The sequence below is a fragment of the Dendrobates tinctorius genome, unplaced genomic scaffold (genome assembly GCF_039654945.1).
Source record: "Dendrobates tinctorius isolate UK_male_01 unplaced genomic scaffold, ASM3965494v1 ptg000001l, whole genome shotgun sequence".
Taxonomy (NCBI): Eukaryota; Metazoa; Chordata; class Amphibia; order Anura; family Dendrobatidae; genus Dendrobates; species Dendrobates tinctorius.
In genome coordinates, this window is record NW_027361669.1 from 15011220 (window position 1) to 15030369 (window position 19150).

General features: G+C 44.5%; 1 protein-coding gene across 2 annotated transcripts in view; it reads right to left on the reverse strand.

Annotated features, from left to right (window-relative positions):
- DBN1 (drebrin 1) overlaps positions 1-19150 on the reverse strand; it is a 131188-nt gene that overhangs the window by 12337 nt on the left and 99701 nt on the right. Inside the window, exons 5-11 of one of the 2 annotated variants that reach the window (XM_073567725.1) lie at positions 16459-16605; positions 15514-15591; positions 14719-14870; positions 14559-14622; positions 14401-14460; positions 12630-12735; positions 9676-10316 (exon numbers count right to left, since the gene is read on the reverse strand). In XM_073567725.1, coding sequence (XP_073423826.1) covers positions 9676-10316; positions 12630-12735; positions 14401-14460; positions 14559-14622; positions 14719-14870; positions 15514-15591; positions 16459-16605 — 1248 coding nt within the window. Of the gene's footprint in view, positions 1-9675; positions 10317-12629; positions 12736-14400; positions 14485-14558; positions 14623-14718; positions 14871-15513; positions 15592-16458; positions 16606-19150 lie in introns of both variants that reach the window. The other variant, XM_073567656.1, reaches the window with a different exon arrangement.

Genomic DNA, 19150 nt, shown 5'->3' on the forward strand with positions numbered 1-19150 from the left:
TCACTGTGGTCCCAGAGCTCTGTGCTGATTGCTGTAGGATCAGGATTCACAGCTACATACAGCAGCGATCAGCATCAGCTCTGACCACAGTCACTAAATCACTGCTTGTAATGTGACAGGGCGACCTCCTGTCACTACTGTCTGGATGACACAAGACAGGGATATTATCTGCTGAATCAGGGGATTTATGATCTAGAAATAAATGAATTCCCATGTGAAACAATAAGGGTAAACCATACACACATATATAGTACAGGTGTGCATAGGAATCAGTGGTTTAGGTGCATTTTTTTTGCAGCCAAAGCTGGCTCTCTTGGCAGTAAAAACCACCATGGTTACTTACCGGTAGCCGGTTTTTCCGGAACCCATGACAGCACCACCTGAGAGAGAGGGATCCGCCCCGCCAGGACAGGAACCTACTGAGACATAAGGGGCGGCACCTCTCCCCTGCTTCAGTTGGGTTACAGAGCATTGAGAGGACTTCCCGGTTAGTTACATGTTTAATCCAACACCACAATCACTCAAAACACCCTACTAATTGTGCACACCCATACAGTGAAAAAAGGGGGGGAATGTACGGGTGCTGTCATGGGTTCCGGAAAAACCGGCTACCGGTAAGTAACCATGGTGGTTTTCCCTTCACCCATGACAGCACCACCTGAGAGATTTTTGGAGACTTCGAAACACCTTAGGGAGGGACCACCGCTTGCAGCACCCTTCTACCAAAGGTTAAGTCAGCAGAGGAGGATAGATTTAATCTATAGTGCTTAAAGAAGGTTGAAGGTGAGGCCCAGGTAGCGGCCTTACAAATCTGTTCGATTGATACCTCTGCCTTTTCAGCCCAGGTCGCCACGGCTCTGGTGGAATGAGCCTTGATGCTGTCAGGAATCGGGATACCACTAGCTGAATAGGCTACACTAATGGCTTCCCTAATCCATCTAGCAATAGTCCCTTTTGAAACCCCATAGCCTTTCCTGGCACCCTGAAAAGCTACGAATAGGGACTGTGACCTCCTCCACTGGCTAGTGGCAGATATATATTCTACGAGAGCTCTTTTAACATCCAGACTATGGAATTTTTCCTCCCCCAGATTTTTTGGATTTTCGCAAAAGGATAGAAGGACAATTTCCTGACCCCGATGGAAATCTGATACTACCTTGGGCAGATAACTGGGGTCTGTTCTTAACACTACCCTATCCTGAAAGACTTGCGTATAAGGAGGATTTACTGAGAGCCTGTAAGTCGCTTATCCTGCGGGCTGATGTGAGGGCTACTAACAGGATCGTTTTTAGGGTCAAAAACTTTAGGGGTAGCTGATGTAATGGCTCATACGGATCTTTTGTAAGGGCTTCTAACACCAGGTTTAAATCCCAGGGGGCTATTCTGGGTATTGGAATAGGCCTAGCTCTATGGCAGGATTTAATAAATCTGGCTATCCACCTATCTGATGCCAGTTTGCAATTGTAGAGCGCCCCTAGTGCCGACACCTGAACCTTAAGTGTGTTTACTGCTAACCCCATCTGCAACCCAGATTGTAAGAACTCTAGGATGGTACTAATCGGGGATTCTTTTCCTAACGGCTTACCCAAGAACTGTAGGAACTTATCCCATGTTCTGCCGTAGATGTTAGTAGTCACCGGTTTCCTGCTTTTTAGCAGAGTGGCCACCAGCCCAGTGGAGAACCCCCTATCCATTAAAAGCGACCTTTCAAATTCCACGCCGTCAGATGGAATCCTTTGACCTGAGCGTGCAATATTGGACCCTGAGCGTGCAATATTGGACCCTGAGCTAGTAGGTCCGGGATTTCTGGCAGAACCCATGGATCGGAGAGGGACATCTTCCGTAGCAGAGCGAACCAGGGCCTTTTTGGCCAAAATGAAGCTATTAGAATTACCCTGGCTTGAACGTTTCTGATTTTTCTTACCACAGTTGGGATCAGAGCTACTGGGGGGGAACGCGTAAGCCAGTCTGAAGTTCCACTGGATGTGCAACGAGTCCACTGCCCATGGATTTTCCCTCGGGTTTAGAGAGCAGAACCTTTCTGTTTGCCTGTTGTGCTTGTTTGCAAAGAGGTCTATCACCGGTTCACCCCAAAGCTGAATTATGTTTTGAAAGATGGACCGATTTAGCGCCCATTCTCCTTGCCTCAGGGTATTGCGACTCAGGAAATCTGCCTCTATGTTTTCTTCCCCTTTTATGTGTAGGGCTGTCACGGAGTGTAGGTGTTCCTCTGCACTGCTCAGAATGTCTGTTGCTGCTTCCATTAAGGAGTGTGATCTTGTCCCTCCTTGGTGGTTGATGTATGCTACTGCTACCTTGTTGTCTGACTTGATGCGTACATCTCGACCCTGGAGTAGCGGAATGAAGTGGCTTAGGGCCTTGCCCACTGCCCACAGTTCTCTCAGGTTGGAGGATGCCTTCCTTTCTTGAGGTGTCCAGGAACCCTGACCTATGAGGCCCCTTAGGTGTGCCCCCCACCCCTAGGAGCTTGCATCTGTTAAAATTATATCTGTCGCCTGTCTGTCCCATGGTATTCCTAAGGTCAGATTTGTCTCGTTCAACCACCAGTTGAGAGAGTCTCTGGTTTTCAAGGAAAGCTCCAGCTTTCCTTCCAAACGCCCTCTTAGCAATCTTTGTGCTCTTAGTATCTCCCCCTGGAGTTGCCGGGTGTGAAACTGAGCCCACCTGACCGCCGGAATACAGGATGTTAGGGTACCTAGTAGGGACATTGCTTTTCTTAATGTCATACATGGTTGGTTCCGGCCCGCCAAGGCCAGATTTCGCACCATCTCTATCTTGGACTCTGGGAGCAGACACTCTTGCCTTTCTGAGTCCAGTATAAATCCTAGGAAGGTCTGTTTCTTTAGGGGTTGTAATTTTGATTTTTTGAAATTGACTATCCACCCTAACTCTTGCAAGGTGTTGATCACCTGAGTCAACTGTGCTGTACAGTGGTCCTCTGAACTGCCCACTATAAGAAAATCGTCCAGGTATGGTATTATGACCATATCGTGAATCCGGAGAAAAGCTGTCACTTCCGCTATGACCTTGGTGAAGACCCTCGGGGCTATGGATATGCCAAACGGAAGAGCCCTGAACTGAAAGTGCCTTAGTGTGCCCTGAATATAAAGCGCTACCCTCAGATATTTCTGGTAATCTGGATGGATAGGGATGTGATAATACGCATCCTTTAAATCGACTACGGCCATGAAGCAATCTTGATGTAGCAGCTTCACTGCCGTAGTTACTGATTCCATCTTGAAGGTCGGGTTCCGTATCCATAGATTGAGGCGTCTGAGATTTATGATTGTCCTGAACGACTGATCCGGTTTTTTTATTAGAAAAAGGGGTGAATAAAACCCCTTTCCTTCCTGTAAGCGTGGCACCTCGGACAGTACCCGCTTGTCTATCAGGCTCAGGATTTCTGTTTCTAAGGCCAGTTGTTCTTCGGTCATCTTCCTGATAGGTGTGATGACGACCACGGGTTTTGGCTGACGAATAAAGGGGATTTTCAGGCCTTCTTTTAGGATGCTCAGAATCCAGGTATTGGAGGAGATCTTTTCCCAGGCCTGGAAAAAGAGTGCCAATCTCCCTCCTACTGGAATACCGGCGTCATTGTGGTGACTTTTTTGAGGTGGAGGTGCCTCCACCAAACATAAACCCTGATTCTTTCTTCCTTTTATCCTCCCATCTTCTTCTGTCAGCGGGAGGACGCCCTCTATTGAATCTCCCCCTCCGAAAGGGCTGTCTCCTCTGATCCATAGGGAATCTGGGGAAGCCTTTTTTCTTGTCGCCTGCTTTCTCCAGAATATCGTCCAAGTTCTTGCCGAACAGGAATCGACCATCGCAGGGGAGAGAGCACAATTTGGCCTTGGACTGAAGGTCACCCGGACAGCCCTTAAGCCATAACGCGCGTCTAGCAGCATTTGATAGTGACGCTGCTCTGGCTGTCAATCGCATAGAGTCCGCCGAGGTATTTGCTAAAAAAGCCGCTGCCCCGTGCAAGAGATACATGTCTGATAAGATCTTCTCTCTTGGGACCCTTGACGCCAGCTTCTCTTCTAACTGCTGCAGCCAGATCATGAGGGAGCGTGCCGTGCAGGTGCCCGCTATCGCCGGCTTTAGACCTCCTGCTGTCGCTTCCCATGCGTGCCTCAAATATGAGTCCGCTTTTTTGTCCAGCGGGTCTCTAAGAACCCCTGCGTCTTCCAAGGGCAGGGCCGACCTTTTGGAAGACCTGGACACCGCTGCATCTATTTTTGGGACTTTGTCCCATATCTCTGTATCCTTGTATTCAAAGGGGTATCGTCTCTTAGAGGCGGATGGAAGGGCCCCCGATTTTTCAGGCTTTTTCGACTCTTTCTCAATAAGCGCCTGGATTTTCGTGTTTACTGGAAAGGTTCGTTTTTTCCTCTCCTGAAGCCCCCCAAACATGACGTCCTCTAGGGTTTTAGCCGCCCTTTCTTCCTGTAGGCCCATTGTGGTTCTAATGGCCTTTAGGAGGGCATCTGTATCTTCTACAGGGAAACATGGCTTACCCCCTGTGTCACTATCTGAGGAGTCTGAGGAGGATGATTTTTCCGCCTGAGATGATACTGACGCGGAATCTGAGGGGGAACTAGGGAAATCCTTCCTGCTTTTTTTCCCTTTTTTCAATAAGGACTTAATTGAGCCTTCCATTTCTGACCTGAGGGCAGATATTAGATTGGCAGAGGAAGCGCCTAGTTTCGCAGCCATAGTCCGCTGAATGCACGAAGCACAGAGATCTTTTTGCCAGTCTCTTGCTAGGGGAGATTTACATATAGCACAATCCCTATTGTTCTTCTTGCTTCCCGCTTTTCTGGGCCTTTCCTACAGGGTGAAGCATACAATAGAAAACCCCTATTAATATACTGCTAACATTCACGAAGATCACTCACCACCCGTAATCAAGGGTACCGGACTTGGAGGCTGCGTCGGAGCACCTGACCCGCGCTGTTTGGACCTTGAGGAGTGCCCCGACCTGCGGCTGGGGCGACTGCTGCTTGAATGGCTTCCATGCTTTCTGCTAGAGGGCTGTGAGGGAGGCAGGGACGCTGAACGTTCCTGCTCGGACTCCATTTTGCACCGCCGATCTACAGCTGTCTTCCTCCTTTTAAATTGCATGCCTCCGCCTGGTGAGCGTCTTCCTCCCCTCCCCCCTGCGACCGCCGGCCCAGCGCTTCAGAAAGCACCCAGCATTCCAAGCGCCGCTGACGTCAGCGGCCAGAAGACGCCAGCGTCTCTCCCCTACCACGGGGATCGAGATGCGGCGTGCGCGAGGGGAGGCCGGCGTGCGCGAGGGGAGGGCGGTGCGGTGGGGGCTTCCCGGAGCCACCGGGATCCCATCCACGCCCGCACGAACCCGGAGCCCCAGGGACCCCGCTTCCAGGACCCGACAGCCGGCGCTACAGGTATGCTACCTGTTCTTCCCGCGCCGGGACGGGCCTGGGTCTTTATCTTTCTCTTCGTCCATGACAGGCACCGCCACAGTGGGATTCCTTCCAGGTCAGGAACCCAACTGAAGCGGGGGAGAGGTGCCGCCCCTTATGTCTCAGTAGGTTCCCGTCCTGGCGGGGCGGATCCCTCTCTCTCAGGTGGTGCTGTCATGGGTGAAGGGAAAACACTGCTTTCAAAATGCCCATTTTTTAGGGTATGTGCAGACGATCTGGAAACGGCAGCACTGTGGACGCTGCAGACATGTGCTCCATCCAAAGTGTTGCCATCTTACGCCGGTGATTCCACATGTGTTCATTGAACCGTGTGGAATCACCGCATCCTATACATTGTACGGGTGAGATTTCTCTTGTGGAGACTCGTATCTATGCAAGATAAATTGACATGCTGGCGTCTGGAAAGACGCGATACATGTCTGTCTCTGCGGGTGAGGTGCGGGCGTCTGTGGATGCATAGTGGACATGGAAGTTCTAGAAATCCCCTCCACTGTGCTGTAACATCTGGCCGCTGTGGGTTGGACGCAGCATCCAGAGTTTACTGACCGTGGACACAGACCCTTAGAGCTTTGGCTGTTTTTTGTATAGTATTCATTTTGTCTACAGTACATGTTTAATAAAGTTCGTTTTATTCACCAAAAACGCAGCGAAAAACAACGTTGCGACATTTGCAGCTTTTCTAAAACTTTTTCATTGCTTTATACCGGTGAAAAAAATTGCTGAAAGAAGTGATACGCTGCAGTCGTGAAATTCAGGCAGGAGAAAATAAAAGGGTGTGAGGAGATCTCTGAAAATTTCAGTCTTTGCTTGTGCTGTAAAATGCGGTAAACTTCTTATTTGCAGAAGAAAAAGCTGCAGAAATTCTGCCCATGAACACGGCCAAAAGCTGCTTTTTAAAGCGCCAGCAAAACATATGAGATTTCCGAAATCTCCTCCACGTGCTAAATCTGCAGCGTGTCACTTTTTTCAGTGTGTTTTCACCCGTAGAAAGCAATGAAAGAATAAAAAAAAAAAAAAAAAGCTGCAGATATTGCAATTGCATTTTCGCTGCAATTTTTAAAGTGGTTTTGGTGAATTAAACTATTAAGTCTCGTTCACACGTTCAGTATTTCACATACCAGTATTTATAATGCAGAAACAGGAGTGGAACAATCAGAGGAAAAGTATAGTAGAAACACGTCACCACTTCTGGATTTATCACCCTCCTGGTTTTGACTTGCATATACTGATATGAAATACTGACCGAATACTCAACGTGTGAACGTGGCCTTAAACATACAGTAGACAAAGCATACATCCTCACTTTAAAAAAAAGCTGAAAAAAGTGTAAAGAACACCAGAAACAAGCTGAAAAACAGGTATTTTGAACACATTTTTACTGCCAATAGAACAGGTTTTGGCTACTGAAAAAAATGCATGTGAACATAGTCTTATCCTGACACGCTATGGCTATCTGTGGTGTTACATAGGACTTCTGGTGACATCTACTATATTATTTGTTCTCCGAGAGTTATCACTGACATCTCTGGTGTTACATAGGATGAGGTCAGTGTCATATGACTGGTCACGTGCGCCGGGGAGGGATTCTGGAGTGTGCTGTGCATAGAGGGAATTGTATGGTGATCGGTACACAGCCCCTTCTGAAATGACAGGTGGGCCATTTTTGGCACGTGCGCTAAGCATTCTTGGCTTGCTCAACGTGCACAGAACGATCTTAATAATCATTCTGTTTAGATATAACATTGGTCAGCTTATGTAAACAGGCCAGGAAACAATCACGGATCAGCTAGTATATATCCATTTGTTGGTCATTTAATGGATTGGTATTGTGACGCATAAACCCAACATTAAGCGGTCTATATATTTTATATGGCTTTAGGATATACATACAGACCCGTCTACCTCAACCCCTATACACAAGCATGCTGGGACTGCCTAAAGGTCCATTTCCTCTGCACAATGACGGTGATAGAGCAGGCTAAAATAGGCTGCGATCACCTAACTAATGTGCAAGATGCTCCTTTGTCGGGTGAAATGATCTTTTGCACAGCTAGAACAGTGGCAGGCTATTGTACAGTGCTGATCTAAAGGGTGGTCTGCTGTGCAAACAGGTTATTAAATGACTGCTGATCAGCAAACAAATAACTGATCGCTAATCGATAGGTCAAAACAGACTGTAAGGGTACCGTTACACCTAGCGATGCACCAGCGATATGACGCGGTCAGGGTCGCTGGTGCATCGCTAGGTGGTCGCTAGTGAGCTGCCACACAGGCAGATCTCACTAGCGACATCGCTGGGGACGGGGATCGCTACTTACCTGTCAGACGCGGCGATGCTGCGTCCTCCCGCCAGGCTCCACGCGTCGCTCATCGTCACAGCAGGAAGCGCCGCAGGAAGCGACCGACGAGAAATGATCCAGCAGCTTCTCGCGCGATCAGCGATAACCAGCGGGGGAGCCGGTCGGAGGTAAGTATCACATGCAGCGATATCGCTAGCAATATCGCTGCAACGTCACAAAATCGGTGACTTTACAGAGATATTGCTAGCGATATCGCAGTGTGTAACGGGGGCTTAAGGCCCAAATTCACTAAAATATTTTTTACACCAAAAAAGTGGTATAAAAGCTTTGAAAAAAGTCAAAGATTTTGGCAAAACTTTGCAGCTTTTGCAGTCTTCATACTGAGTTTGAAGCACCACCTAGTCTCATTCATGATGCTACATCTGGTCTAATTCTGTACACCAAAAAGCTCACTCCGCTACCTCACTGGGGTAAGATTTCTGGCATGGTACACGGAGGCAATCACCATTCGTCAAACACTCCAGATTCATGAAGAGGCATACACATTTTCATAAATCAGGAGTATCTGACTCCACCACACCCCCTCATCAGAACCAGTGAGAAAAACCCAGCGCCTTGATGAATGGAGGCAAAAGTGTATTTGTATTGTCAATGGGAAGATACACGCAAGCTATTGTCAGACACGCAAGGGTAGCTTATCTGTAACAAAAAGAAAAATAGTGAATGCTCATTAATTGAACAGCATAAATTATTGATAAGATAAGGTTATAAGCCTTACCTGAATATCCTGAATAAAAAACTCCACAAGTCAAAAGAATAACCAAAACTGCTCAGACATAAAGCTAAGCCTAGGTTCTAACATATACAGCGCTCTCTGCTGAGCACTCAGTCAGGGGTTCAATTGAAATTCCCAAGAAAAATAATTCCTTTGTTAACCCCAACAGGGCCTCGATGAAGCCCTTGACTATTATGAGGCATAGAGACACTTTGGACACTGTGCCCTCCATCCCGACAGTGTTCACCTTTTCAGATTTCTTCATTCATATTGTTAAAGAGCATCTTTCACCAAATTTTTCATGCTGAGCTGGACATGGGATGTAAGATTGGCTGCAGAGCAGAATGAAAAAAAAAAAGAAAAAAAAAAAGGTTTTTTTGCCTCTCCGTTGCAGATACGCATTAGCAATCAAAGTATTCGGCACCGCTTTCATTACAAAGCGGTGCCGAATAAAAACGAAGAGGCTAAATAAAAATTAAGTGTTATTCTGCTTTGCAGCCACTATTAAATCCTGTGTCAAATTCATCATGGAAAATTTGGTGAAAGGTCATCTTGGGCCCATCATGGTGAAGTCGAATACTTGGACCCAGATTCAACAAGACTTGCATTTAGCACGCCAGTTTTGAAGAAAGGAGAGCTGTAGTAAGATATGTCAAATTCATAATGAGGCATACGTCTCTTAATGAAATTGCTGCCTTTTCCAACTGTTGTGTATAAGGGTAAGAGGCGTACTCAAGCTACCAATTCTAGTCCTTTAATAGCAGCCTTCTTTGATGATTGTCATAATTTGCGTCACTTTTGAGGCTTAAATTATGATAAATTTGTCAGACTTCCTTAACCATGCCGCATTCCCTGAAAGCTCCACCCACTTGGCAGTTGCAAAAAATTTCCAAACTAATTTAGAGAGATTTCAAATAGTTTTACGACAGAATTCTGGAGCAAACTGATTCGACAATCAGGGCCAAGGTTCAAATTTGCCATGTGACACTTTTGCAAGTCTACTATAAACTGTATGAAATATAAAATGAAAAGCTGTGCCTGGGTCATTAACAGGGGGAAATTATCTTAAACTGGTTAAGAGAAGTACCAATATTTTATTCTAACATTCATATTAAAATTTGAGGCACACCTGAGTTCCTTCTCTTTGGGAGGTCTCCCCGTTTGTGAGGAGAGAGTCTGTAAGCTCTGGCTGATGACAAGAAGCTTCTTGCAGTGCATGCTGATAGCTCAAAGTCATCTGATGAGGACCCTCAATATGAATGATGCTTTGGGGATCCTCCTCTGCCTCCATGTCACAGAATGTAGGAGGTGGTTGTGGTAGCTCCTCAAAGTTCAGAAGATTATCCTCAGGGACAGGAGGGCACGCCTCAGTTTCCACAAGAGGTTTTTGCTCTGTTTGGATGTCCGCATGGGATGTCATCATATTGCCATCTGTCCAGGTGGATTCCTGAGGCTCATCATTCTGCCACAAATCAAGAAGACTAGGAGCTTCTTGTGTCGGGGGAGGAGGAGCGTCTGACATCAAGTCAACCTCTCCCAGCTCCATAACAGCGGCTTCTTCACTCCCGGTCAATTGTGGAGCAGCTGGGAATCCAGCATCTTCATCTCTTGTCTCCATAAAAACATCTTCGGTGAGCCCTTGTGGCTCCCATGCACCGTCCTGGACAGTCTGCTCAGAACTCAGGGCTTTGTTCCACTCTTCACCTAAGCTATTACGACGTTCTCTCTCAGGTGTACGAGGTGGTCCTGCTTCTGAGGAACTTCTAACTGCTGCAAGTAAGTGAAGAAAAACAATCAATGAAGGGAAAAACAGAATTGTTATTTTAACAATGTGAATGTCCTAAAAACCACAAGGAGATAAAAATCACTTTCAAAATTAGAAACATCAAGTCAAGATGAGCGAACATGTGGTGGAGTCACCACTGGGTAATGCTAATAGGCTAAAACAGAGTTGAAAGCTGCTTTAAACATGGGAGTCTTGGGTTCAAATCCCACCATGGACAACATACAGTGGGGAAAAAAAGTATTTAGTCAGTCAGCAATAGTGCAAGTTCCACCACTTAAAAAGATGAGAGGAGTCTGTAATTTACATCATAGATAGACCTCAACTATGGGAGACAAACTGAGAAAAAAAAATCCAGAAAATCACATTGTCTGTTTTTTTTTTCATTTTATTTGCATATTATGGTGGAAAATAAGTATTTGGTCAGAAACAAGCAATCAAGATTTCTGGCTCTCACAGACCTGTAACTTCTTCTTTAAGAGTCTCCTCTTTCCTCCACTCATTACCTGTAGTAATGGCACCTGTTTAAACTTGTTATCAGTATAAAAAGACACCTGTGCACACCCTCAAACAGTCTGACTCCAAACTCCACTATGGTGAAGACCAAAGAGCTGTCAAAGGACACCAGAAACAAAATTGTAGCCCTGCACCAGGCTGGGAAGACTGAATCTGCAATAGCCAACCAGCTTGGAGTGAAGAAATCAACTGTGGGAGCAATAATTAGAAAATGGAAGACATACAAGACCACTGATAATCTCCCTCGATCTGGTGCTCCACGCAAAATCCCACCCCGTGGGGTCAGAATGATCACAAGAACGGTGAGCAAAAATCCCAGAACCACGCGGGGGGACCTAGTGAATGAACTGCAGAGAGCTGGGACCAATGTAACAAGGCCTACCATAAGTAACACACTACGCCACCATGGACTCAGATCCTGCAGTGCCAGACGTGTCCCGCTGCTTAAGCCTGTACATGTCCGGGCCCGTCTGAAGTTTGCTAGAGAGCATTTGGATGATCCAGAGGAGTTTTGGGAGAATGTCCTATGGTCTGATGAAACCAAACTGGAACTGTTTGGTAGAAACACAACTTGTCGTGTTTGGAGGAAAAAGAATACTGAGTTGCATCCATCAAACACCATACCTACTGTAAAGCATGGTGGTGGAAACATCATGCTTTGGGGCTGTTTCTCTGCAAAGGGGCCAGGACGACTGATCCGGGTACATGAAAGAATGAATGGGGCCATGTATCGTGAGATTTTGAGTGCAAACCTCCTTCCATCAGCAAGGGCATTGAAGATGAAACTTGGCTGGGTCTTTCAACATGACAATGATCCAAAGCACACCGCCAGGGCAACGAAGGAGTGGCTACGTAAGAAGCATTTCAAGGTCCTGGAGTGGCCTAGCCAGTCTCCAGATCTCAACCCTATAGAAAACCTTTGGAGGGAGTTGAAAGTCCGTGTTGCCAAGCGAAAAGCCAAAAACATCACTGCTCTAGAGGAGATCTGCATGGAGGAATGGGCCAACATACCAACAACAGTGTGTGGCAACCTTGTGAAGATTTACAGAAAACGTTTGACCTCTGTCATTGCCAACAAAGGATATATCACAAAGTATTGAGATGAAATTTTGTTTCTGACCAAATACTTATTTTCCACCATAATATGCAAATAAAATGAAAAAAAAACCAGACAATGTGATTTTCTGGATTTTTTTTTCTCAGTTTGTCTCCCATAGTTGAGGTCTACCTATGATGTAAATTACAGACGCCTCTCATCTTTTTAAGTGGTGGAACTTGCACTATTGCTGACTGACTAAATACTTTTTTTCCCCACTGTATGTAGGGGTTTGTTTGTTCTTCCAGTGTTTGTGTGGGTTTCCTCCCGGTACCTTCGGGTTTCCTACCACATTCCAAACACATACTGATAGGGAATTTAGATTATGAGACCCAATGGGGACAGCGATGATGACTGTAAAGTGCTGCAGAATATGTCTGTGCTATTTAAACATAAGTCACCGATTTCAGTCGATCCTTTATTACTTGTTTTGAGCATATAGGCCCGTGGTCTCCAACCAGTGGCTAGGCAACCACATGTGGCTCAAAAGCCAGTGTGCGCGACTTTCCCTACTAGACTGAAGGCAAAATGTACTGGCTACAATGTGACATCCACAGTAACACTATTAGAGACATACCCTAAAGCCACACTGGCACAGTTAAGAACCTCAACCATAGGCATACACATGGTAATAAGAGTTTGCTGCAGTAAAGGCTTATTCTAGCTAGCCCTTTTTGTCCAGACATACCAGTCCGAGGAGTTAACAAAGAAACATTAACATCTGTAGCCTTCTCCTGTTGCTTGAAAAATTCCCTGGGGTTTTCTGTACGCTGGGCAATTATGGCAGCAGCTTCCTGTAAAAATAGAATAGAATAAACCTTAACCTTTGTATTATTTTATGGAACTTTAAAATTTACAAAAGGGTCAAATATGTTTAGTTCATATTCACAACATTGGGAAAAACGCTACTGAAAAGTGTCAGGAAAAGCTGTTAGTAGTGGAAGGTTATCACCTCTTTCCAACAGGTATAAGATGCCATGTAAGTTTGGTCTACATCACAAATGCTATTATCATGGATTATAAAAGTATTTGAAGGGGGCAGTCTGGCTGAAAAAATGTAATGCTATGACCCCAGAAGGTCCTATAAGAACAGTTATGGGGAAGCGCTCAATATCTTGTCACAATGACAAAACAGTTCTTCTCCCTTGAATAAGTACTGTAGTTGCTTGTTGTATTGGATCAGTATGTTCCTTTTGTTAACAGGTACAGGTGCTTCCCACAAAATTACAATATCAAAAAGTTAACTTATTTACTTCAATAAAAAAGTGAAACTCCTATATTATATAGAGTCATTACACACAGAGTGATCTATTTCAATTGTTTATTTCTGTTATTGTTGATGATTATGGCTTACAGCCAATGAAAGCCCAAAAGTCATTATCTCAGTAAATTAGAATACTTTATAACACCAGCTTGAAAAAATGATTTTGAAATCCGAAATGTTGGCCTATTGAAATATATGTTCAGTAAATGCACTTAATACTTGGTCGGGCTCCTTTTACATCAATTACTGCCATGGCGTGTTTTACATCAATTACTGCCATGGCGTGGCGTGTCATGGAGGCGATCAGTCTGTGGCACTGATGAAGTGTTATGGAAGCCCAGGTTGCTTTAATAGCAGCCTTCAGCTTATCTGCATTGCAGGGTTTAGTGTCTTTTCTTAACAAATCTTTCAAGGCTGCTGTTATCCCGGTTGCTTGTGCACCTTTTTCTACCACACTTTTTCCTTCCACTCAACTTTCCATTAATATGCTTGGATACAGCACTCTGAACAGCCAGCTTCTTTAGCAATGTTCTTTTGGATATCAGTCAAGTCAGCAGTCGTACCCATGATTGTGGAGCCTACCGAAACAGAATAAGGCTAGTTTCAGACTAGCATTCTTGGGCGCAGCGCTGCCGCTAAGCCCTGCCCCCTCCCGTCAGTTCCTCCTCTGATCGCATGAGGCTGCATGCGATTAGCAAAATCAGACCAGCGCACGGTCAGCGTATCCAATGCTGAATATAGGATACGCTGATCGCACGCAGCCTCATGCGATCACAGGAGGAACTGACCGGAGGGGAGCGGCCGGGGGCGGTGCTTAGCGGTGGCCCTGCGCCCAAGAACGCTAGTCTGAAACGAACCTAAGGGACCTATTTAAACGCTTAGGAAACCTTTGCATTTATTTTTTGTTAATTATTCTACTTTACTGAGATAATGACTTTTGGGTTTTCATTGGCTGTAAGCCATAATCATCAATATTAACAGAAATAAACACTTGAAATGGATCACTCTGTTTATAATGACTATATAATATATGAGTTTCACTTTTTGTATTGAAGAACTTAAATAAATTAACTTTTTGATGATATTCTAATTTTGTGAAAAGCACTTGTAACATTTTTAACTGCACTACATCCAATACTGGCTTAGAAAACCAGTCCATATGTGGAAGAAAAAAAACAAACAAACAACAACATACCTCCACTTCACTTTCTGTCCTTTTTAGTTCTGCTGCCTCGTCATCCTCCCTCTGGTCCATCTGGCAGGGTATAAACAGACAGTTCTATTAACAATAATTAAGCACTGCCGGCTACAAATAGGGGGCAGAAAAAGTCTGTGTACTTGAAATTAACTCACAAATATGGAGTTGCTTTGTAATCTTTTCTTTGTCTCCTCCTCTTCTTCATTTTGCAGTTTCCTCCTGCCATGGAAAAAGGGCAAATTAGGTTATTTTTTTTTTTTTTTAAACTTTTGCTTTTAAACTAATGCAATGCCTTGTCTAGAAGGAGGCTGGTACCTGTGTTCCTCTATTTGCTGTTCTCTTTCCTGGTAACGTTTCTCACGTTCCTCTTGCTCTTTTCGTTCTTGTTCCATGCGTTCTTGCTCAAAGCGCAATCTTTCCTCCATAGCTTTCTGCCTCTCTTCCTGCTTCCTTTCCTCCTCTTCTCTCTGACAAGAACAAATCACTAGTCAGTGGGTAACCAATATTGTTATGAAAAAGATGACAAAGCATTTACCCGGAAGGAAAGGGGCAGGGGTGCCTGTTAATGAGTAAATATGTGCCCATTACATGGACAGGGAGTCAACACTAGATTAGTAAAAATACCATAAAGACAAGGGGGAGAAAATGCAGAGAGCAACCATTTACAGCGGAAACTTACTCTGTACAGCAAATGTTCAAAACCCAAGCATTTTAAAGGCAAAACCCACAACAGCTGAGATGCAGAAATAATTTGGTGACTTTATGAAAATATGGTGAAAGTGCAAACAGTCTGTAGTAACGAGATGGTATGGAATGCTTATGACCATGCCAAAACAGATGGAAATTGAGGCAGATGTGAAGGTTAGTTTTGATGACAGAAAACGCCTTTTAACGCCTATCCAGTGGATAGATGATGATTAAACATTAAATCATTGGTTGTCCCAATGCTGGGATGCCCCCCCCCCCCCCAGTCATCTTTGGGTTCCTATGGTGGACATGGGAATCTGTGTTCTCATGTCTATTGGGACAGGGGATATACTTTAATTATTTGAAAACCCCAATAAAGAACAAGGTGTGTATGGCATGGGACATGGGGGAGGAGGAGGTTACTTTTGCTTGCTCCCAGAACTGTTCTCTGTTGAGACGTTTCATTTCCACTGCTGCATCTGTCTTTTGATAGTTGGTTCCCTGTAAAGCACACGCAAAAAAAACTCATAATAAGGACTACCTGCATTCATCAAATTGTAAAGAGGAACTTTTGAAACGTTGACCAGATATAGATAAATATAAACACTACTGCATCTGGCGGTATAGCATATTGCCATGTATTTATCTAGTACACATTCAATTCGGAGATGTAAATTTATCAAGCTTGAATTCTATCACACAAGTTTCCCACAGGTATAAAATCTTAAAGGGGTTTTCCCAACGCTAAGATCCTATGCCAATATGTAGTCAGTGCAATAATTATATTGGCAAATACCTTCAATTAGAATATAGTATAGTTCTTCTGATTTGCTCTGTCGCTTACCCCATGGGCATTGCATGAGCTTAGGTATCCATGGTTACAATCACTAACCACTAATTTCCACAATATGAGTGATCGTTACCACGGATACCCAAGCTCCTGTATTGCCCTGCACATGGGGTAAGCACCATACCGAATTAGAAGAACTACACCAAGTTTCTAATTGGAGGTATTTGCTATTATGACACCTACAACGCATTGGGTAGGATCTTGCAGATACGAATACCCCTTTAAGCCATTTTATTAAAGAAAATTAAAGCGAATAAATAAATGCTATTTAGAACATCAACCAAATATACTAGATTTCCTAATATTCTAGTATTTTTTCACCATTTTACATTACTTGCATCATGATCAACATTGTGCTCTTGAAAATGCCCCCACCTACCCTTCTTGGATGCTGCAAGTGTTACATTCACCGCTAACTAATGGGAGCAGATTATTACCTTCTGCCATTGTAAACAGGATTTAGAATTTTTACACAATTGCCCGTTTTAGGTTTTATACTCAACACCGTGGCCACTTACCACAGTATCAGTGCCTCCATCATCTCGGAGTTGCAGTCGTTGCAGGACTGGACTTGCCAGCCGCCCAGAATCATTAGATAGACGCTGATTGATGGCCAGAGGATCTATGTCATCTACGCTGCTTGCGTTCACTATAACATCCACACCCTTTATAACAAGGAATTAAAATAACAATGAATACAAAACACATACAGAAGTAAAGTGAAAAATGTGATAAACATCTGAGCTATAAAAGGTTGATAAAGTATTAGGGGAGACCACACCATAATTTAACGTCCCCCATACACATTAACATCAGCCAAACCATAAACTGTGTATGGGGCCTCCTGACTGTCCTCAGACAGATGATGTACAAGTAGAGGATCAAGAATGTCAGATTTCCGATGGACGATCCTTTTGTTCTGCGAGAGAAGTTGCTGCCAAAAGGAGTCTGGCAGCAGCTCCCTCAGACAAGACAAGAGCACTCAGCAAAGCCAAGAATTCATTTATTTTGGGGGAGTCAGGAGAGCAAGCGGTGGGCCGAAAATCATCCAACAACCATCTATTGTGTATGGCAGGCTTAAGTGTTAGATCCAAGAACAAGCGGCATAAAAAAAAAGTACATGCACACACAGTTAATACACTACCAGTATGTAAGTGAAGACCCAACATAAAATGTACAAATGCACACCACGTCTCCCCCACTACACTCCCCAGAGTAGAATCAAACGTGTTGAAGACAATTAAAAAGAAGTAAAATAACTGCAGTGCAGGGCAGGCCCTCCAGCATGCAAGCCATGCTTTGTAAAAGTCCACACTGAATAGGTACCATTGGCTATTTTGTACTTCTTTAACAACAGCCACGTCCAGATATCGCCCAATATCGCTGCTCCCATTCGCTTCTAAACTCCTGGAGCAGCATGTCCACACTGAACTTTCCTCCCACCTCTCATCTAACTTGCTCTTTGACAATCTACAATCTGGCTTCTGCCCCCATCATTCCACTGAGACAGCCCTGACCAAAATTACCAACGACTAGTGTTGAGCATTCCGATACCGCAAGTATCGGGTATCGGCCGATACTTGCTGTATCGGAATTCCGATACCGACTTCCGATATTTTTTCAATATCGGAATTCGGCATCGGAATCGGAAGTTCAGTTGATTGACGGCCTGACGTCATCATGATGCGCGGTGTGTGCGCATCATGATGCGCCGTCATTTCGGGCCTTCCGGGGGTCTCTGCCGGCCTGCCGGGGGGCTGTGTGGACTGCCCGGGGTCTCTGCCGGCCTGCCGGGGGGCTGTGCCGGCCTGCCGGTGGTCTGTGCACCCTGTGGGGGTCTGTACCGGCCTGCCGGGGGGCTGTGCCGGCCTGCCGGTGGTCTGTGCACCCTGTGGGGGTCTGTACCGGCCTGCCGGGGGGCTGTGCCGGCCTGCCGGGGGGCTGTGCTGATGTCCGGGGGTCTGTGCAAGCATCGTCCGATGGGACTACAAGTCCCATCGGGCGATGCCTGCTACCATGACAGTGATTGACACATTAGCCAATGATGGGACAGTAGTAGTCCCATCATCCGGCTAATGTGTTAAATGTTAAAAAAAAAAAAAAAATACTACATACATACTACATGCATGCTACATACATACTACATGCTACATACATACTACATATATACTACATACATGCTACATACATGCTACATACATACTACATATATACTACATACATACTACATGCATGCTACATACATACTACATATATACTACATACATGCTACATACATACTGCATGCTACATACATACTACATACATACTACATGCATGCTACATACATACTACATACATACTACATGCTACATACATACTACATGCTACATACATACTACATATATACTACATGCATGCTACATACATACTACATATATACTACATGCATGCTACATACATACTACATACATACTACATACTACATACATACTACATGCATGCTACATACATACTACATATATACTACATGCTACATACATACTACATGCTACATACATACTACATACATGCTACATACATACTGCATGCTACATACATACTACATACATACTACATACATACTACATACATACTACATGCATACTACATGCTACATACATACTACATATATACTACATGCATACTACATATATACTACATGCATGCTACATACATACTACATACATACTACATGCTACATACATACTACATATATACTACATGCATGCTACATGCTACATACATACCACATACATACTACATACATACCACATACATACTACATACATGCTACATATATACTACATGCATGCTACATACATACTACATATATACTACATGCATGCTACATACATACTACATGCATGCTACATACATACTACATACATACTACATGCTACATACATACCACATATATACTACATACATACAATACATTCATACAATACATACATAGACATACAGTACATATAACATAGAGTAACATACTTACCAATACTTGTCACATTGTTCCCCGAAGCCATTGTCTTTCCGGAATAAATATTAACATAACAAACCACAAAAATACTCACCCACGATCCGAAGCAGTCCACGAGTGTGTCCCACGACGATCTTGGGTAGAGAACTGCAGCATCAGATGATGCTGCCGTTCTCTACGGGCTGCAGGAATCCAATGACGGAAGGTAGGTA